The sequence below is a fragment of the Dendrobates tinctorius genome, unplaced genomic scaffold (assembly GCF_039654945.1).
Source record: "Dendrobates tinctorius isolate UK_male_01 unplaced genomic scaffold, ASM3965494v1 ptg000010l, whole genome shotgun sequence".
Lineage (NCBI taxonomy): Eukaryota > Metazoa > Chordata > Amphibia > Anura > Dendrobatidae > Dendrobates > Dendrobates tinctorius.
In genome coordinates, this window is record NW_027361678.1 from 9,558,401 (window position 1) to 9,581,033 (window position 22,633).

The 22,633-nt window shown below is 42.9% G+C and overlaps 1 protein-coding gene across 3 annotated transcripts in view; it reads left to right on the top strand.

Moving 5' to 3' along the window:
• The window catches only part of LOC141098617 (cytosolic phospholipase A2 beta-like), a 65,213-nt gene that overhangs the window by 31,231 nt on the left and 11,349 nt on the right, over positions 1-22,633 (top strand). For 2 of the 3 annotated variants that reach the window (XM_073586588.1, XM_073586604.1), the window contains 7 exons: positions 1,468-1,521; positions 10,074-10,111; positions 12,757-12,892; positions 13,841-13,977; positions 14,057-14,279; positions 14,529-14,646; positions 15,571-15,708. In XM_073586588.1, the coding sequence (XP_073442689.1) occupies positions 1,468-1,521; positions 10,074-10,111; positions 12,757-12,892; positions 13,841-13,977; positions 14,057-14,279; positions 14,529-14,646; positions 15,571-15,708 (844 nt within the window). The remainder of the gene's footprint in view (positions 1-1,467; positions 1,522-10,073; positions 10,112-12,756; positions 12,893-13,840; positions 13,978-14,056; positions 14,280-14,528; positions 14,647-15,570; positions 15,709-22,633) is intronic. The other variant, XM_073586594.1, reaches the window with a different exon arrangement.

A 22,633-nucleotide genomic window follows, 5' to 3' on the forward strand; every position in this document is an offset into this window, starting at 1 on the left:
TACCGGCTTGAATGTAAGCAACTTGTTGCTGTGCTTCGCGTATATTGATTTCCTACAAATCCGGTCCAATAAACAGCACAATACTGTCTAGAAATCGACCTTTATGTGATGTATTGTTTCTAAACTTGGATAAAATGTATATGTTTATGTATGTGTATAAACATATACAATGTATGTTTATGTATATGTATGTTTATGTATATGTTTTTTCCATCTTATGCTTTGTATTAATCCTATAGGCAAAGCAGCCATTTGCCAAGGCCAGCAGAGGATTGTGACTGTGCTTCTTTTAATTGCATTTTCATTTTTACTCTATTTTCCTCTGTTCTTAACATGTTTCTTCCTTCTTTACTGTTTGACTTTCTTTACTCAAAATGGAAATCTATCTAAAATTCTAATCTTCTGATGTAATACAGATACATATGAGATGCTGTTTTGGAGAAGAATTGTTCCTTGAATTTACATAATAAAAAGGCGCTAATTTGGCCCTAATGTAAAATATGAACAAGGCCCCACGCCCCAACGCTCATTTATAAATTGTAATATTGGTCTGATGGTGGTTGCAGAAGGACCTTTTAGCCTCCCTTAGGGTAACGTCTTATTGCCGCCAGTGTAACCTGAAGCAGAAGACACTACAAGAAAAAACACAATTTGTTTCTTGTCCCAAATCACTTCTTTTGGTGTCACCAGATAAGTAAATTGGTCAGGTCAATTGTTTTAGCCGCTTTATGGCTTTGTAAACCTGAAGCTGTTAAAAAAGCTCAGAGACGAAACAGATACAAATCTTCATTATTTTTGGTGTTTTTTTAATCACCATTTCAGGCTGTAGTTTGTTTTAAAACAAGCAAACTGTGCTTTACTCACCCTTCCTGGGTCCGGTGCCGAGTCTCCACCGCTGCTCCCGCTGTCTGTTAATGTCTGCAGCCAGTAAGGCAATTTGGTGGCTCTACCCAAGTTGTCCATATGAGCTGTCGAGTTCGCTGATTGTCTGCGGCGCTATTGTCAGGACATCAAAGCCGCAGACAATAACACACACCAGGAGCAGTGGCAGAGACTCTTTGCGGGACCCGGGGATGGTGATTAAAGCACTTTTTCAGTCTGTATCTGGGGGACGGATTTTCGAAACGGAGAGACCCCTTTAATAATAGTATAGTATTCATTATGCAAATCACCACTAAATGAGAAATATTCTATGATTTGAAAGCATGTGAACACTTTATAGAGTTTGTTTTAGGTGATAAAATAAATAAATTAGACGAGTAGAATTACTTGGTAGATTGTCACTCTTCTCAACAAGTTAATTTCCATCAGTAGAGGCCAGTGTAGTTGGCAAACGTACCTTGTTCGCTGTCATGATGCAATAACTAAGTTTCTGCTTCTTTTTTTTAATCCTTTTGTCTGTTAATCTCTGTTGTAAATTTATGTCATTTTCTAGACAGTATTTAATTTTTCAAAAAATTTAACTAGGTTTATACAAATTGGTGTGGCATCCGCTGTTTCCATCCACTGCGCTGGATCCAGGTACAATTTCCTATTTCTTAATGATTCTATGTGCAATTTTCATCTTACAAAAAATTCCTACTAAAAAGTTTCTTGTATAGCTGAATGTTTATTATTTTTTTATAATAAGCTTGATATAACACAGCATTAATTGTAACAGTGTGAAGCTAGGTTCAGATAACTTTAGAGCTACTGTTCCGCACTTTCATCTGATGACCCGAAACAATAGGATTCAGACATGTTCCCCATGAAGCCTTAGGCTGTGTGCCCACGTTGCGTTTTTTATGCGGTTCCACCACGTTTTTGCCGCAGCGTAAACGCTTAAAAAACTCTAATAAAACGCATCCCATGCAATCCTATGGGATTCCGCAGTTGCTGTGCCCATGTTGCGGATTTTACCGCTGCGGAATTGCATAGCGGTAAAATCCACAGCATGTCCCTTATTTCTGCGGAATTGCAGCGATTCCACCGCCATAGGATTGCATTGAAACGCTCAGTTTACACATGTGTCTATGCCCACCATGCATGAAGTGAGCGATTCATGTGCGGATGGTACCCAGGGTCTGGAGGAGAGGAGACTCTCCTCCAGCCCTGGGTACCATATTCCTGTAAAAAATAGAACTAAAATAAAAAATAGGGATATACTTACCCTCTGTCGGCCCTCGGAGTCCTCCCGGTCCTCAGCCACACTGCCAGGATCTTCCGTTCCCAGGGATGCATTGCGCGAATGACCTCTGATGACATAGCGGTCTCGTGTGATGCTAGAGGTCATTGTCGCAAGGCATCCCTGGGAATGGAAGATCCTGGCAGCGTGACGACTTCGGGGGCCGACGGAGAGTAAGTGTATTCCTATTTTTTATTTTTTTTCTATTTTTAACATTCTATCTTTTGCTGCACAGGCAGCATCAATAGCAAAAAGTTGGTCACACTTGTGAAGCACTATGCTTGACAAGTGTGACCAACCTGTCAATCACTTTTCCAAGCGATCAGTGGTCGCAGCTGGGTACTGCACATCTGCTCCCTATTCAAATCAATAGGAGGCAGATGTGCAGTACCTATCCGTGGCCACTATTAGTATATGGAGCAGGTCCATAACTGAGCACTTCCAGCAACGAGAATAGCTGATCAGCAGGGGTGCTGGGTGTCGCACCTCCACCGTTCAGACATTGATGACCTATCCTAAGGATTGGCCATCAATGTTAAATTAGTGGACAACCTCTTTATCTTCCTTATAAGTAAAAGGAGAGAGCTGTGCACATGCATTGCCACCTCTACAGTCATTCTCAATGATAGGTAGGGTCTCTAATGCCTCCTATTAGAGGTAGTTTTCCTAGAAGTAAAAATTTTACACTTTTTAGAGTTTTACCTGACTTGGGTTATGAAGCCAAGTAAGTATCTTTCCTGAAAAGGAAAGACCTTCATATGCTGACAGCTTTTTTATTTTTTTATTGAAAGCCCAAGATCATGCTCTTTCAGGTGTTCTGAAATATGTGATGGCGCCACAGAAAAAAAACAGTGTTCAAGGATGAAGCCTATTTAAGCTCACTACGAAAGGAGGAGAGCCCCCAACAAGCCATTCTTTATCCCTCCGAGCCTGAAGACCACAGCGAGAGATTGGGACAAATGGCTCCCCTTTGCCGAAACTCAGGGAAAGCTCAAATCGTACTCCCGGCATCAGCCCAGATTTTCACCCAAGTGAGACCACTAGCCAATCTAGACTTCCTCCTCTGCCAATGAGGAGAGCCGGGGGTTGTGCAGGGCCAGGGGAACTTGATGGCCACACACTTTCCTCCTAGGCTGTTGAGGAGGTAAACCATAAGGGAACCGCATAGCAAGAAGTCCTTGACACAGGACACACAGTGAAAAAAAAGAAAGTTAAATTAGTATTGGAAGATGTTTTCAGTGTAAAACTGACCGGACCTCCACCAGGAATATAAAAATTCCCCTGTCCTTGCCACAAGGCCTGGATTGGGGGTGTGTACTTAAATAAGTGTGAAAGAGAAAGTGTTATAGACCTCAGTGGGTTTCCCACGCCCAGCAAGTTTAGGCACCCCAGGGTCACCAATCCAGGGGCACTGTGCGCCTTGGCCTTTCAAACTTACCCAACCTAATGGCTTTGATCCTGGGGGGGGGGGCAGGTTTTCCACAGGATGACTAACCAGAAAGCCAAAACCCAGTGTGCATTACGAATCAATCTACTAAGGCGGCCCAGGCCAAAGCCATCTTTTCCAAATATACTACACTTGATCTTACCCAAAAGGCATTTGCAGATAGCTGTTTGGAGTTATTTGACCCTCGTCAGTGCAAAGTAGGAGTTTGACTTTCTGGGTGAGAAGAATCTGATGGAGGTTTTTACAGGTAAAGTTTCTTCTTAAGGAGATCGACAAGCTGGCTACAAAGAAGTTATGTGGCCAGGGTCAATATTGGCTCCTAGGATCGCTACTAGTGATGAGCAAGTATACTCGTTGCTCAGTTTTTCCTGCGCATGCTCGAGTGTCCTCCAAGTATTTTGGCGTGCTCGGAGATTTAGTTTCTGTCAACGCAGCTGTATGATTTGTGGCTGAATACATGCGAGGAATGCCTGTTTGTTAGGGAATCCCCACATTTATTCAGGATGTCCAGCAACCACAAATCATGCAGCTGCGTCGACAGAAACTAAATCTCCGAGCACGCCAAAATACTTGGAGGACACTCGAGCATGCGTGGGAAAACTGAGCAACGAGTATACTCGCTCATCACTAATCGCTGCCTCCAATAAGTGGCACTGGAGACCTTTTCTCATTCCCTATGTGAAGAGGCCATTTGTATTTTTTCCACAGGGAACATTGTATGACCTATAAATCTCTGCAAGAAGAAGTTATCTCTTTCTCATCCTTTTGTTATTTCACACCATTGTAAGGTAGTTTTTTTTATAAATGATTTGGCAGAGCATCCTTTTTACTATAGTGTCATCTTTATATACTATATACTTTACATTTTTGAAAATATTTGATTCTATCTTTTCATGGGACAACACTGAATATCTGACACTTTGATGCAATGTAAAGAAGTCAGTGTACAGCTTGTATAACAGTGTAAATTTGGTGTCCTCTAAATAACTCAACATACAGCAATTAATGTCTAAACTGCTGGGATCAAAAGTGAGTACACCCCTAAGTGAATCATTGTATCAAAGCGTCATATCTTCAGTGTTGTCCCATGAAAAGATAGAATATATTTAAAAAAAATTGTGAAGGGTGTACTCAATTTTGTGATACACCGTGTGTGTATATATATATACCGTATACTGTATGTGGGTGTATACGTCATAAACATCCATAAAAGGGCTTTTATCCCTCTAGTTAGATTCTGAGAAGTTTTCTTTGTTATACTTAGTTATACCTATAACCTCCATCTGGATTTGTGTCCATTTCTTAACAGTGACTGTAGTTTGTCTTAGACAATCTGCTCACAGTCACCCAACACTTAATATTTAATAGCTGCAATTATCTGTGTTATCGTGCACCCGTCACGTGTCTCTGGGACACTTGCCACCAACTGTCTTCTCGGGAAGAGATGAATCATTGCCTGGAGCGACGGCAGCGTGGTAGAGCTGTTACTAACACTACTCTGACCATTGATTAGGTTCTGAGGAATGACTGAAATTCTCTTTCATGACTTTCTATCCAACAATGCTTAATACTGACAGTTTTATGGAGCCTCCTGGCCAATAGGGTTGGGAACTCTCGTTCATCAAGATCTTCTGCAGATGCTTATTCATCAAGAGCTGCCGACAAATGTGTGAAGCCCAAAGATACAAAGTTCTGATTCTCTGTGCCCACACGTTGGGTATATTGCATGTGTTCCTTTCTCACACCAGATTGTTGAAATCTGGTTTGGGCAAAAGTGCACAATAGTTTAAGACCACCAGAGAAATAACAGAAGGTGAGAGTGATGGTAAAGCTCACCTGGCGGGATTGTGAAGGAACACAACACCTATAAGAGCCTTAGAATCTGCAGCCTGAAAATATGCCAGATAGCAATACACTTCAGAGGAGATCTCACAGTCTGCGCTTGCAGGAATGAAGAATCCTTGATGGAATAAAATTAAGGTTTTTATTCAATCAATGCGTATCGGCACCAGATTTTTTTTCAAGGATAAAAAAACAGTGAAGGTCTCTGGGTACCTGGGTCCTGTACCTCGCTGAAACCTAGTAATATTTTTCTTTTTGAGGTGTCAAAATATGTAGTCCTGAAAATATGAGCACTTAAAAAAAATTTACACCGTTTTCAGGTGCCAACATGGTATTGATTATATTATTTTTTTTGTACCTGCTGCCTATCCAGGATTATATAGTTTCATGGTGGCTATGCACATAAGACTTTAGAAGTTCTATGTTTTCCAGGAGTTTTTTTTATTGATCGTATGAGTATAAAACATGGTGGAAATTGTAGTGAGTCATGATGATGGAAACCTATAAAGGCATAAATGTGCCTCCGATCTATGCGGCGTACAGTCATGGCCAAAAGTTTTGAGAATGACACAAATATTATATTTTCACATGATCTGCTGCCCTCTGGTTTTTATGTGTGTTTGTCAGATGTTTTTATCACATACAGAAATATAATTGCAATCATATTATGAGTAACAAAAGGTTATATTGACAGTTAGAATGAGTTAATGCAGCAAGTCAATATTTGCAGTGTTGACCCTTCTTCTTCAGGACCTCAGCAATTCTCCCTGGCATGCTCTCAATCAACTTCTGGATCAAATCCTGACTGATAGCAGTCCATTCTTGCAAAATCAATGCTTTTATTTTGTCTGAATTTGAAGGTTTTTGCTTGTCCACCCGTCTCTTGATGATTGACCACAAGTTCTCAATGGGATTAAGATCTGGGGAGTTTCCAGGCCATGGTCCCAAAATCTCTATGTTTTGTTCCCTGAGCCATTTAGTTATGACCTTTGCTTTATGGCAAGATGCTCCATCATGTTGAAAAAGGCTTTGTTGATCGCCAAACTGCTCTTGGACGGTTGGGAGAAGTTGCTCTCGGAGGACATTCTGGTACCATTCTTTATTCATGGCTGTGTTTGTAGGCAAGACTGAGAGAGAGCCCTTTCCCTTGGCTGAGAAGCAACCCCACACATGAATGGTTTCAGGATGCTTGACAGTTGGCATGAGACAAGACTAGTGGTATTGCTCACCTGGTCTTCTCCGAATAAGCCGTTTTCCAGATGTCCCAAACAATCGAAAAGGGGATTCATCAGAGAAAATGACTTTACCCCAGTCGTCAGCAGTCCACTCCCTGTACCTCTTGCAGAATATCAGTCTGTCCATGATGTTTTTTCTGGAGAGAAGTGGCTTCTTTGCTGCCCTCCTTGAGACCAGGCCTTGCTCCAAGAGTCTCCGCCTCACAGTGCGTGCAGATGCACTCACACCTGCCTGCTGCCATTCCTGAGCAAGCTCTGCACTGCTGGTAGCCCGATCCCGCAGCTGAAACACTTTTAAGAGATGGTCCTGGCGCTTGCTGGTCTTTCTTGGGCGCCCTGGAGCCTTTTTGGCAACAAAAGAACCTCTCTCCTTGAAGTTCTTGATGATGCGATAGATTGTTGACTGAGGTGCAATCTTTCTAGCTGCGATACTCTTCCCTGTTAGGCCATTTTTGTGCAGTGCAATGATGACTGCACGTGTTTCTTTAGAGATAACCATGGTTAACAGAAGAGAAACAATGATGCCAAGCACCAGCCTCCTTTTAAAGTGTCCAGTGGTGTCATTCTTACTTAATCATGACAGATTGATCTCCAGCCCTGTCCTCATCAACAGTCACACCTGTGTTAATGGAGCAATCACTGAAACGATGTTAGCTGGTCCTTTTAAGGCAGGGCTGCAATGATGTTGAAATGTGTTTTGGGCGATAAAGTTCATTTTCTAGGCAAATATTGACTTTGCAAGTAATTGCTGTTAAGTTGATCACTCTTTATAACATTCTGGAGTATATGCAAATTGCCATTAGAAAAAATGAAGCAGTAGACTTTGTAAAAATTAATATTTGTGTCATTCTCAAAACTTTTGGCCATGACTGTACATATCAGAGGGTCACAGTAGAGAAATACGTAAACTCTGAGCACAATTTGGTCCAACATGAAGGACGTCTGGTATCTCCAATATGTTTGGCACAATATATGCCTTTGTCATGACAGGGCAGATGAGTATAAGGCGAAGTTTATAAGAAGCTGAACCTCTTCTGCTGAACAAAAATGAGACATTTTTGAGACTGGCAATATGTTAGAAGCACAATGTTTATCAGTTTGTCCTCTAATGGCTCATTTAGAATAATAAATCTTCTAAGCCAGTGCAATGTAGTTTCAGTACTTTTCTGTTCTTTTTTTTTCTTTTTGTTTTTTACTCTCTCGCTCTTTTTTTTTTTTCTATGAAATGGAATAAAGTCTACATTACTGAAAGTTGCTCACTATTTTCAACATATGTAATTGAAAATATGCTGGACATTTTTTTTTCCTTATTCTTTTTATGAGAATTGCAATTATTTATTACAACCAACATGTCGGCAGAACTGGTAGGCCCTCTTTAGGTATTGCTTTTTGACTTCTATTTCAATTACATGTTTTACCAATTACTGTGATTATTAGTGTATGTTTGAAAAAAAAAAATGGAAAATGCTGTGTTTGCGAGTGCTGCTGGGTCCAGGGAAGCGGGGTAACTGGGAAATTGGATAGAAAAGAATTGTATTGAAACGCGTTGTCCATAAAATTCCCTTCTTACCAATCTCATGGTTACCCTGTTTCACTGCATTTTGCATTTTTTTCCCTAAAGTTCCGTGTCTGATTTGGTCAGGTTTAGCGGGAGGAGCAGTGGCCAGGTCCTACCATTCCTCAAGCCCTATGCAGTGTTGCACAACCGCACCAGATGAGCGACTCCCTTGAGTCTGTTTCTCAGTTTCATCCCACCGATTTCACACATGGTGCACCCTTGCTTCTTATTCTCTCATTAGTAATGTATGTTAAGCTTCCTTTTTGATTATTGTCGAGTGCATACGCTCAGGAGGTGTGCGACCGACACTGGCCCATGGGATAGGACATAACTTTCTAGACCCTATTGGTCCGACCACGAGGACCTCCGCAGTTCCTGAGAACCAGGGCTCTACTATTGGAGCAGTGGTCGATCATATTCACTGCCCTCCATTAATTTCAATCGGTGTGCTGAAGACCAGCCGAGCGCTGCGCTCGACTTTCCCCGGCAGTTTCATTCAGAATGAATGGAGGGTAAGCAAGTACATATGACTTATCAGCGCTCCACTCACACAGCGATTTTCAGGTTTGGTGGGGGTCCCAGCAGTAGTACCCCCGTGAATATGAATTTATCCCCTATCCCACGAATAGAAGATACATTTCAAACTTTGAGAATACAACTTTAATTAATTTTGTGCATCTTACTCCCACGGAGTGTGGATCGACATATATACAAAACATCAGTCTCAATTACGGTAATTCCTTCACTCAAGGCCACCGAGGTGCAGGGCAGTCAGAATTGGTTAGAAGTTTCTCTCTAGGGTTGGCTAACCATCCGAGTTTCTTCAGCGTGCTCAAATAATATGTTCGAGTCCCCGCGGCTCCATGTCTCGCATCTGTTTGACAGACGCATCACATGCCATGATTTCCGTGATACATGGAGCCGCGGGGACTCAAACATATTTTTCGAAGACGCTCAGTTAGCACCTGAGCATATTGAGATAACACATTATCCCAGCACGTTAACTCGTCACTGCTAAACATGTCTGCATTTCTGTAATTAATGATTGATCGCACTGCATGTTTAGCAGAATGGAAATTATTGTTATCTACCAACCGTTTAGATGATGAATAGGTGATGATTAGGAAAGTTTTTTCCCGATTATCATACTGTCCAAATGTACCGGCAATCTCCCAATGATTGAGTGAAACACTAATTTTTCAGGTGCGATGATTTTTAACTGGGATTTAAAATGTTTGTTAGGGCTCGTTCAGTACATTAAACATCCATGTGCAGAACTTGTACCACGGACAGCACAAGGACCAATGCAAGTCAATGTGCTAGTTCATGTGAACGGTTTTACACGCGGCCCAATGGTCACACACTATGCAATACTTTGATCCATAGTCCGGAACAGACCTGCCAAATATACACCAATGGTTGCACTAAAAAAAATGGATAACATACGGGTTACCATCTGTATGTCAAGTGATCTGTTACAATTCGTTAAGATAGAAAATTGAAAATTTATATTGTTCATGTCAAAACTGCATGTATTACAGATGTACAAACCAGACTGACAGATGGCACATTAATACACTCACACTATATTACATGAATATATACACACATGTAATAAAACTCGTATAGATGGAGTGCTTCTTTACTGATCGCCAGTGCATATAAAACAACTGACAATCAGGCTGCCTGTAGCTGATCAGGAATTAATGCCACAGATCAGCAAGTATAAAAGAACCATTAGTTATATAAAATTCATTCGTACTCCGCATTTCTCAGTGTACTGCTACCCAAGAAATGTGATTTATTTATTTTTTTCTTTTGTTTTAGGCAAGTCCCCTGGAGATGAAACTCAAAGCTAAAGACTGGTAAAGTATCTATATAATTTTATCATTTTCATAATTGACAATCATCATGTGTATTTTTTTTTTCTTTTTTCTGCATCATTCGCTTTGTTGTAACTTCTATAGTAGCCTCTAGACACCATGGGTAATAATATAAATCCTACCAAAACGAGAGCTGAAAATCACGTTTCTATTTATATCTGAATATCATTGCCATGTTGCAATTAATCCAGTTCATGTTTTTTTTTTAATATTCTCATGTTGATTTGCAAAATGGGCTGTACAACTACTATTATTACTAAATAAAATGTACTTAGGATATAAATTGGCCAATTCATGTGTGTCCATCAACCACGGCAAGGTGACACTTCTCAGAGGTCTCACATTGCTGTGGTTGATGGGCACACATGAATTGGCCAATTTATATCCTAAGAACCTTCATTTTTGCAAGTACATTTTAATTAGCAATAATACATTTCAGATCTCATGTATTCAGTGTGTGTTTGCATATACTTTGGACCTTTTAGAGTGCTTTCTTTTTGCATATTATGCAGTCATTGCAGCTTGCACCTATTTGCACTATATGGCGGTACTGGTCAGGTTTTTGTTTCCTGCACAACGATTATTATTACACTATGCTACTCACAATAAAGAGGCAAGAGAAGCTGAGATCTGTGCGTCCTGTGACAGCCCAGAATCTCACTGGGTGTAACTACTAATCTCTTATCCCTTGTTAAATTCTATTATTTCAACTTTCAGAACATGATAGAGGAACAACAAACAATGAATTATTTAGAAATATTTTCCTTTATGTGACTATTGTTGAGGTTTTGTAATACAGACGCTGCCCGTACATTGTGTTTCTGTCACAAATTCATTATGATTGAGCTCCCAGAAACTGCACAGAACCCAAGAGTTTGCATGCTGTGCTACAAAGCTTTTTGGGATTGTTTTAATTTTTTTGGGCTGTGTCACTCATTTTATTTAGTCATTTAAAAGATTCCCTACATGTTTTCCCTCCTAGGAGAGGCCACTCTGGCCATCCTCCTTTCACACGGATAGGTATTTATCTGTATGGCCGCCATGTAATTCTACATTTTTACGTCAGCGGCTTGCCTTCTGATAGAACGAAGAGTTAGATATGTTGGATTTACCCCCACATCAGGACATTCAGGTGGAATAAACACCAATTAGATAGTCCATGAATCTTTTATGAGTAGCTTTGAAAGTTGAGTGAGTACCATGCCTTATATACTGCAATACTGTCACGGGTGTGTCAGAGGCTGCATACAGACCCTTAACAGCATCTGGCTGAAGAAGGTCTCTGCGGTTGGCTTTACAGACGCCTTTCTAATCCTTCTGATTCTGGGACCCAGTGGCAACCTCCCTCCAGCTCTAATTGACACACATGGATTGGATGTTTATAGACTTCATCTCTGCTTCTGGGAATGTCCGGTGATATTTCTATTTTCTCCTGTTGACGCTTGGAGCTATAGCAGTCGGCTATCTTCCACTTTGTTGCTGTTGGAGGATGTCTGTGTTACCTCTCTGAGTCTACTCAAAATAAGTTTCCCCCTTATTTGTCTATCCCAGCTGTCTTTAGTTGAAGTGGGGATTGACCACTGGTGCCCCGTCCTTCCCTAAGCAGGACTTATCGCCAGGGTCAAGAATGGATCAGGTTCCTGTTCGGCTATAGGTGCAGAATCTATATAGGGATGTTTAGGGCAGACAGGGTGACTTTAGATCTGCCTAGGGGTCCCCACTTCCCCCTTTCCTAGTGTTGGGCTTCCATCCCCTCATCCCTTCGTGTTGCACTTACTCATCCCACACTGTGTGTGACAAATACATGGGCTACTGTTTAATAAGAATATATTGTTTAAGTTACTGTAATAAATCAGTTAGTTAGCACAAAAAAAGTAACTGACATACACCAATCTGTGACCGATGTAGTAATTTCAGATTTTTTTTTTTTGCAACCTTCGACGCTGCTAATATTGCTCATTTATGTAAAAATAAAGAATGTTTGGCCCATGTGTGTCCGTGATTTTGTCTGCAAAAGTATGCCATAAAAGTATGATCCCAGTCTGTTCTCAAAACAGACTGAGCTTCAGATGTACACTGAACGATCTGTAATAAATTGATCAGTGCGTGTAGGCCGCCATTGTTCTCCGCAGGACATGACCTGTTTACACGGGACAATGCGCTGCGGACAATAATGATCTTTTGCGCAGCAGAAGGGATCACTTCACCAGAAGCACAAACATTTTGCTCATTCATCTGCACGATTATGGGGAAACAAGCGGAAAGGACGTTCGTGATAATCTTACATAGACTTTGAGTAGGGTTGTGTCGCAGTGTTGCACTGCAGTAGACAGAGAGCGATACTCTGCAGTAAAAAACTGTAAACAGACCAGAAAAGTAGATTAGCATTGATATGCCTTGTGTACTGCTGATATTGCCCAGAAAGTTTATTTTTCATGTACAATTTGTGGAGAAAGATCGAACTTGATGGACCGAGGTCTTTTTTGAACCTATGTAATCCGTACGAATTAGTATTTTTGACAGTATTTAATAAAATGTATGGTGCTTATTTGGGTGAGGATGGGGAGTTAAGTTGTTCTTTTTTTTATTATTTTTTTTTAACCAATCCTGTTTGTTTTCTCTCCCAGCACTGAAAAGCTGAATGTACGAATGGGATTTAGCCTTTGCGATGATGAAAAATGTTATCTCTCGAAGAGGAAGAAAATTGTCGCAAATAAGTTGAAGAAACTTTTGAACCTTGACCGAGATTTAGAGGATCGCGAGGTGCGTGTTCGCAGGTGACGGCGGCTTATTGTATCACTGGCTTCGTTAATATTATGGCTTCAAAATGGTAGGCAGATGCCAATCTAAGGATAAATGGATGCCGCTTCCAGTTGTTGACCATCAACTAGAATACTTTGGGTATAGAAAAGACGGCACATCCATGTTTCTTGGATAAAAATCTGTACTTCACGATTTGCATTCACATGGTAAAAAAGAAAATAAAATGACTCGTTTCTGGCCATCGTAATTCATGCAGCTTTTGACATTGTGTATGATGTACAATATAATGGTGAAACTCCCAGCAATCTTTACATACATTTATTGATGACAAATTGCTTTGTTACCTTTCTAGCTTTCTCAGCCACAACTATTAGCTGAATGAGCCAAGTGAAAGCCATCATTCCAAGTCTGTAACCCTCCATCATGGAATAAAAAGATCTTTTATGTTGTGTAATCTTTATTGGAAACTAAAGCATTTAGGCATCTGGTATTTCCAGCCTAACTGGTAACTAGTCACGAGCGAGTATACTCGTTGCTCGGGTTTCCCCGAGCATTCTCAGGTGATCTCTGAGTATTTGGAAGTGCTCGGAGATTTAGTTTCTGTTGCCGCAGCTGCATGATTTGCGACTGCTAGACAGGCTGAATACATGTGGGGATTCCCTAACAAACAGGCAATCCCCACATGTATTCAGGCTGTCAAGTAGCCGCAAATCATGCAGCTGCGGCAACAGAAACTAAATATCCGAGCACTTCCAAATACTCGGCGACCACCCGAGTATTTGGAAGAGTAAACCCGAGCAACGAGTATACTCGCTCATCACTACTGGTAACCCATAAGTGTCAGCAAACTCTTCCAATTTTAATAGTCATTGCAGCACAAAAGACGTCCAACAATAGTCCTTTGATGTCTCATGCTGTGGTCTTCTCTGATCTCGTCTACCGCTATAGGTTCCTGTGATTGCCGTCACAACCACCGGCGGTGGCGTTAGAGCGATGACATCTCTCTACGGCACGTTGTCTGGACTCAAGAAGCTGAATCTCTTGGACTGTGTGACCTACATCACAGGCGCTTCAGGGTCCACATGGTGAGGGACCCTTCATGTCATTAGACAATTGGTCATATTTCTGTGTAGTTTAAGTAGTGACGAAATTATATCCTTTTAGGTCTATGAGTAAACTATACGAGGATCCGAACTGGTCCCAAAAAGATCTCTCTCCACACATACAGGATGCTTGTAGGAACGTGACCAAAAGCAAGACTTGTGCTTTTACCTTTGATCGTCTAAAATTTTATCATGATGAACTATCTGCGCGATCAAAGATGGGCTACAAGACCTCCTTCACGGACCTGTGGGGACTGATTATCGAGTCCATGTTTTATGATGGCGTGAGTGTGGTGTACACCGATATATAAGCAGTTTACTGAGTTATTTGACAAGCGGCTCTCTCATGGAGAACACAGGAGCGATCAGCCATGGGATGTATGGGATTGGAAGGCGAGATTGTTCAGCCAGCAACCATACGACAGTCCTTAAAAGTGTATGGGGGGCTTTATTTAATGCATTAAACCTTACGTATGATTTTTTTTAATACTTTGGTAAGTACTGACCGTCTTACTAAAATATTCATTTAACAGGTCAATGAGGCAAAACTATCAGATCAAAGGAAAGCATTGGCCCACGGACAAAATCCGCTTCCTCTGTGTTTGGCAATGAATGTGAAACCAAATGAATGTACCACACTGGATTATAAAGGTTTGTAACCACCCTTTAGATATTATTTATTATCAAGATAAACTGGTTATTGGGAGGAAGCTCGTAAGGTGCATTTACTTTGAAAGTTTATCGTTCTTTAGAAGACTCATTTCATGATAATTTGGAAGTGTAAGGCTGAGTTCACACGTAGCGTTTTTTTCGCGTTTTCACGGCGGTTTTAAACACGCAATTTTGCAGCGAAAAATAAGCATCCCATGCATTCCGATGGGATTCCGCAATGCTGTGCTAATGCTGCGTTTTTTGCTGCGGCGGAAACGCTTTGCGGTAAAAAACGCAGCATGCTCATTAATTTAGCGGAATCGCGGCGATCCCGCACCCATAGGAATGCATTGTTCTGCTTGCTTTCCGCATGTGGCTGTGCACACCATGTGAAAAGTAAGCAGAACATTTGCGGATGGTATCCAACATTTGCAGATGGTATCCACGGTCCGGAGGAGAGGAGACTGTCCTCCGGGCTCTGGGCACCATATCCCTGTAAAAAATAGAATTTAAAATAAAAAATGTTGTTATTCTTACCTTCCGGTGTCCCGCGCAGCCTTCCTGCCATTCTCCACGCTCCCGGTCCCAGTAATCCTTTGCGAGAATGACCGCGACGGCATCCGTTCTCGCGGGATCGCGACGTCTCGAGAGTAGTCCCTTGTCATCCCCTGAGGAAGAAATGGTTTTTCATTTTGAAACGCGTTGGGAATAAAGAGTTAAAAAGTTTCTCATGTGGTGACTTTATCCTGATCTCAGCAGCGCACAGTAAGCCTAAATTATTTATCCAAAAGGAACTATATTGGCACAGGATGTAAACATCAGTGTAGCTGCTGGACATGATGTTCCCTTCAAGCATAATGGTATTTGAATATTAATTATGACATAAATTCACTATATATCCTTCATCTTATGTACTGTTCACAGAGTGGTGTGAGTTCTCACCCTACGAAGTAGGACTGCTCAAGTACGGAGCCTTCATCCGCTCAGAAGATTTTGGCAGTGAGTTCTTTATGGGAAGGCGGACAAAGGCACTTCCAGAGTCTAGAATCTGTTACATGCAGGGTAAGACATCTGGATGGATTGCATTGTACTTATTAGTATATATGTACTATTTATTAAAGCACCACTGTGATAATGCTGCTGGCTCATTGTCACTCTGGTAGGTAGCAAAATGGAACAGTATATGGTGTATAGTATTTATCTGTCAAATTGGTCAAAGAAAAGCATAATCACTATAATTTATTCACCATAGTGTACAAAATTGCCAATGCTTACCTAATTGTCAGGACTTATTGCAAACATAGACAATGACAACATAATTATCATTTTAAAATCCTATTAATTTCCATCACTCTGTACTGTGGTAGATCAGCTCACTCAGCTGCACATGGAGGTAGACATGTGTACACTGTGGCTTTAAGAGCTTCCTTTGGTTTACTGTAGGCAGCATAAACTAATGTGTAGTAAAGCAAATACAGCCTCTGGGCAAAACAGAAAAAAAAAAAAATAGTGGCATAACAAACACAGCCCTTCTGTGAGGAGGGTTGCTCCCACTCACGGCTGGCAGAACACACAGTTCAGGTTTACAAGTCCCAGCAAGACTTTCTTGAAGTGCTCCTTCTCCAGGCCCACACTGAATACTGAAAGCTCCAGTTTTAAGGCTACTTTCACACTTGCATTTTTTTTTGCAGTGCGTTTTTCCCGCAAAAAAACGCATGGAAAAAACGCATACAAATGCTGCGTTTTTTTCAAGCATTTTTATGCGCATGCATCGAAAGAACGCAGCGTTTTTATGCGTTTGTATGCGTTTTTAGTGCGTTTTTACCGCGTTTGCGTTTTTTTCCAACATTAGTTGGCCTCATCAAAAAAATCAAGATAGGGTTAGGATTAACACTAACCCAAACCATGACTTTACTAACCCTAACTCCTAACCCTAAGCCCTAACTAACCCTAACCCTACTAACCCTAACCCTAACCCTAACTAACCCCTAACCCAAACCCTAACCCTAAACCCTAACTATTCCTAACCCTTAACCAAACCATACTAACCCTAACCCTAACCCTAAACCCCCTTAACTAACCCTAACTCTATCCCTAACCCCTAATTTCCATTGTCTAACCAATGGTCAACAAAAAAACGCATGCGCAAAAAAACGCATACATGCGCATGCCAATGCGCACCCATAGACTTACAATGGGTGTCTTGCTGTAGAAAACCGCATTGCGCGAGCATGCGTTTTTTTGAGGCAAGTCTGACGCCCAAAAAATGCAACAGGATGCATTTTGTGCGCCCGAGCGCATACCACAAAAAAACGCATGCGCGCAAAAACGCATACAAACGCATGTGTATGCGCACATACAGTGGGGCAAAAAAGTATTTAGTCAGTCAGCAATAGTGCAAGTTCCACCACTTAAAAAGATGAGAGGCGTCTGTAATTTACATCATAGGTAGACCTCAACTATGGGAGACAAACTGAGAAAAAAAAATCCAGAAAATCACATTGTCTGTTTTTTTTTCATTTTATTTGCATATTATGGTGGAAAATAAGTATTTGGTCAGAAACAAAATTTCATCTCAATACTTTGTGATATATCCTTTGTTGGCAATGATAGAGGTCAAACGTTTTCTGTAAGTCTTCACAAGGTTGCCACACACTGTTGTTGGTATGTTGGCCCATTCCTCCATGCAGATCTCCTCTAGAGCAGTGATGTTTTTGGCTTTTCGCTTGGCAACACGGACTTTCAACTCCCTCCAAAGGTTTTCTATAGGGTTGAGATCTGGAGACTGGCTAGGCCACTCCAGGACCTTGAAATGCTTCTTACGAAGCCACTCCTTCGTTGCCCTGGCGGTGTGCTTTGGATCATTGTCATGTTGAAAGACCCAGCCATGTTTCATCTTCAATGCCCTTGCTGATGGAAGGAGGTTTGCACTCAAAATCTCACGATACATGGCCCCATTCATTCTTTCATGTACCCGGATCAGTCGTCCTGGCCCCTTTGCAGAGAAACAGCCCCAAAGCATGATGTTTCCACCACCATGCTTTACAGTAGGTATGGTGTTTGATGGATGCAACTCAGTATTCTTTTTCCTCCAAACACGACAAGTTGTGTTTCTACCAAACAGTTCCAGTTTGGTTTCATCAGACCATAGGACATTCTCCCAAAACTCCTCTGGATCATCCAAATGCTCTCTAGCAAACTTCAGACGGGCCCGGACATGTACAGGCTTAAGCAGTGGGACACGTCTGGCACTGCAGGATCTGAGTCCATGGTGGCGTAGTGTGTTACTTATGGTAGGCCTTGTTACATTGGTCCCAGCTCTCTGCAGTTCATTCACTAGGTCCCCCCGCGTGGTTCTGGGATTTTTGCTCACCGTTCTTGTGATCATTCTGACCCCATGGGGTGGGATTTTGCGTGGAGCACCAGATCGAGGGAGATTATCAGTGGTCTTGTATGTCTTCCATTTTCTAATTATTGCTCCCACAGTTGATTTCTTCACTCCAAGCTGGTTGGCTATTGCAGATTCAGTCTTCCCAGCCTGGTGCAGGGCTACAATTTTGTTTCTGGTGTCCTTTGACAGCTCTTTGGTCTTCACCATAGTGGAGTTTGGAGTCAGACTGTTTGAGGGTGTGCACAGGTGTCTTTTTATACTGATAACAAGTTTAAACAGGTGCCATTACTACAGGTAATGAGTGGAGGAAAGAGGAGACTCTTAAAGAAGAAGTTACAGGTCTGTGAGAGCCAGAAATCTTGATTGCTTGTTTCTGACCAAATACTTATTTTCCACCATAATATGCAAATAAAATGAAAAAAAAACAGACAATGTGATTTTCTGGATTTTTTTTTCTCAGTTTGTCTCCCATAGTTGAGGTCTACCTATGATGTAAATTACAGACGCCTCTCATCTTTTTAAGTGGTGGAACTTGCACTATTGCTGACTGACTAAATAATTTTTTGCCCCACTGTAAGCGCACCCCATGCAAAATATAGGGGAAAAACGCATGCATTTTTTAGCGCTAAAATACAGCGCAAAAAAACGCAAGTGTGAAACCAGCCTAAGCCATTTAAACCCAGACCCTGTGATTCCTCCATCATGTGACTGATCACATGATCTTGACATCACACAGGTCCTGTTAGGATTCTGCATGTGGAGACACGGTGGAACCCCTCCCACCCACTCTATAGAGGTCCACTAAAACCAGCCCATAACATAACTCTCATTTCATCCTCTCAACACGTAGTTCGGAGGCATCTGTCTGGAGCACAAACTCCTTAGTAAAATCTGGTGCAACCAAGACTGGCTGTCTGCATAGGACGAGCTTCAACTCCTGAATTCCATCTCAGTTTCAGCGGTCCATTTGACCATTGTCGACTTTGTGCCCCTGAGAAGATCAGTCAGGGGGGCGGCTATCATAGCGAAATTCGGGATAAATCGACGATAATATTCCACAATTCCCAGAAATGCCCGAACCTGCTTCTTGGAGAACGGGTTTTGGATTGCCACCACTTTGTCTACTTGTGGCGTTATCTCGCCTCTTCCGATGATGGTAGCCCAAGTATTTTGCCTCTTCTTTCCTGAGGGCACACTTCTTTGGGTTTGGACCATCTGCAGGTGTTTCCTCACTCCAGGCTGAAGATCACAATGCCTTCCAAATAAGCGGCGGCGTACTTCTTGTGAGGAGCTAGGATCTGGTCCATAGCCCTCTGGAAGGTAGCTGGGGCACCTTGTAGACCAAACGACAGTCTGGTATACTGCAAACATCCATCAGGTGTAGAGAAGGCTGTCTTCTCCTTGGCACTTGGGGACAGGAGAATCTGCCAGTACCCTTTCGTTAGGTCCAGGGTGGTGATGTATCTGGCAGACCCTAGCCTCTCAATGAGCTCATCATACGTGTCAAACTTGGACACCTCATTTAACTTTCTGTAATCGTTTCATAAGCACCACTCTCCATCGGGCTTCTGCATAAGGACCAACCGCTCTTTGACTCCTCGATGACTCCCAGGCTCAACATTCTCCTCACCTCCTTGGAGATCACCTCACGGCGGGCTTCGGGAATCTGATACGGCATTTGATTCACCCTCACTTGTGGTTCGGTCAGGATCTTGTGCTCAACAATCTGCGTATAACCTGGTAGCTTCGTAAACAGGTCCCAGTTCCGCTGAAGCAGATCATGGCACTGTTGTTTGTGGGCCAGTGACAGTATCTCTCCACTGTGACATCCTCGACCCTGTCTTCAGAACTGGCTCCAAGGCATGCAGCCTCCCCCAGTTCCCAGTCTCGCCACAGTTTGAGCAGGTTGATGTGGTACACTTGGGACGGCTTTCATCTCCCTGGTTGGTGAACCTTGTAGTTGACGTGACTCAACTTTTCGACCACCTCGTATGGCCCTTGGCCAGGAATTTACTTTCCACGGTGGAAATCAACACCAACACCCGGTCTCCAGGACTAAACTGTCTCAGCCTCTTTGCTCAGTTTTAGACCCTCGCCTGAGCTTCTTGTGCTTGAAGGAAGTTCTCCTTCACAATTGGCATCATCCTTGCGATACGGTCCTGCATTTGGGCCACAGGTCTCCTTTGCGACATCTAGAAGTCCATGGGGGTGTCGTCCATACAACATCGAGAATCCCTTATAGGACTGAGGGACTTCCCTGATAGAGAACAACAAGTACGGCAGTAGGAAATTCCAGTCTCAGCCATCCCTCTCCATGACCTTCTTAAACCTGGACTTCAATGTCTTGTTGAATCTCTCCACCAGGCCATCTGTCTGCATATGGTTCACCGACTTGTGGAGTTGTGTAACCTGGAGAGCCTTACACAACTCCCTCATCACTTTAGACATAAACGGTGTGCCTTCGTCCATCAGGATCTCTTTCGGCAGACCCATACGAGAAAAAATATGGACTAGCTCTCGAGCTATGCATCTGGTGGAGGAATTTCTAAGGGGTACTGCCTCAGAGTACCATGTTGCATAGTCCATCACCACTAGAATGTATTGGTGCTCTCTGGTGGACTTACAGTAACCAGGGGCCTCACAAGGTCCATAGAAATCGTGTCAAATCGGAACTCTATAATGGGCAATGGCACTGGGGGACTTCGTTAATGGGACACAGGAGCTGTAAGCTGACAAGTAGGACAGGACCAGCAGTAGATAACAATCTCCTTGTGACACCCAGGTCAGTAGAACCTCCTAAGGACCCACTCTTTTGTTTTGTCTACTCCCTAATGTCCACCCAAGATATGGGAATGGGTCAGGTCTAATACTCTACGCCTATAGGGACCCGGTACTAGCAACTGCTCTATCACTTCCTCTCTTAGCTTAGTGACCCGATACAGAAGCTCTCCATTTAATACAAAATGTGGAAACCTGGTGTCAACCCCTGGCTCTTGGGTAACCCCAATTATCACGGTCACATTTTCCAATGCCCCTTTTAGGGTAAGATCCCGCATTTGAGCAGTCCCAAAACTTCCACCAGAAACAAACAGTTCAGGAATCTCAGCTTCACTGGTCACATCTCATCCTCGTCACCAGCCAGGACGCACAAGGGGAACTCATCCACCTCCAACTGTGATGGGGTTTTCTCAAGGTTGAGCTGGCATCTGTCTGGGACACTTGGTATCCCCAACCTCCCCCACAAGTCCCAGAACAGGCTAAAGTCCCTCCTTATTATCATCTGGTGTAGCATGTCCTTATCCACCCCAACCTCATGTGACTCAACCCCACAGTTAGTTTTTATAGTCACTGTATCCACGGGATAGTCCTTGGCATCCCTGTGGACACAAGCGGACACCCACGTTTTTCCCTGGAACCAACTGGTGGGGGGAGTGTTGCCCTTATCAGGGTCACGAAGCTCCCTGAGTAACAGTCCTGGCACTAGCTCTCCGTTTATGGTTACAGGACATGACTGCAGCCCCTCTCCCGGCTGATAGTCCACACTGCAGGTGGGATCTGCACAGTAGGAGTAAGGGACAATGGGCGGCTATCTTCCTAGACCATGACATCTACATTAAAGCAAGTTTCTCCCCATGGCCTTTGACAACCCCTCAGTGACCCCTTGGGATCTAGGACTCACCCCAGTGGTGGCTCTACTACCCCTATTTTGGGGCTCAGGTTCTTACTGGGCACCCCAGTATGGGGATGCACCACTCCCTGATTTCCTTAGGGACTTCTCGCCCACATGGAATCGTTCCACAAGGCCCACCAGTTCATCTGCATTTCTGGGATCTCCCTTTTCAACCCATGTGTGCACTGGCCTAGGAAGGGAGTGCACAAATCTGTCCATGACAGCCCGCCCAACCATCTGGGCTGGAGTGGAGGATTCTGGCTGCAGCCATTTTTGCACCAGATGCAGAAGGTCAAACATTTGGGTCCTAGGCAGTTTATCCCCATAATATGCCCAGTGGCGAACCCTTTGTGCTCTCACTGACAAAATCACTCCCGCACTTGCCAAAATTTCAGTTTTTAACTTGGCATACTCTTATGCATCCTATAATGCCAAGCCATATTAGGCCTTTTGGGGCTCACCAGTCAAGTCTGCCCACTGCTCTAGTGGTATCTTCTCACTCTCTGCCACCCACTCGAATACAGTCATAAATGCCTCCACATCATCACCCATGGTATTTACTTGTCTCTTGTTGCGCCATCTGTTGCTGCTGTAATTGCTGCTGGTGCTGTAGTTGCTGTTGCTGCTGTGCTTGTAGCAGATGTTTCAGCAGGTCCTCCATCTTACCTGATGTCGTATGCTGGCTTGTAGCCATACCACATCTTCACTGGAAACGCTTCCCACACTTCTAACACCACCTGTGGTAGATCGGCTCACTTGGCTGCACACGGAGGTAGACATGGGTATACTGCGGCTTTAAGAACTTCCTTTGGTTTAAAGAAACCAAAGGTGTAGTAAAGAAAATAAGAAAATACTGCCCTCTGGGCAAAACAGGAAAACAAAAGGAAAAATGGTGTCAGAACAAGCAAAGTCCTTCTGTGAGTGGG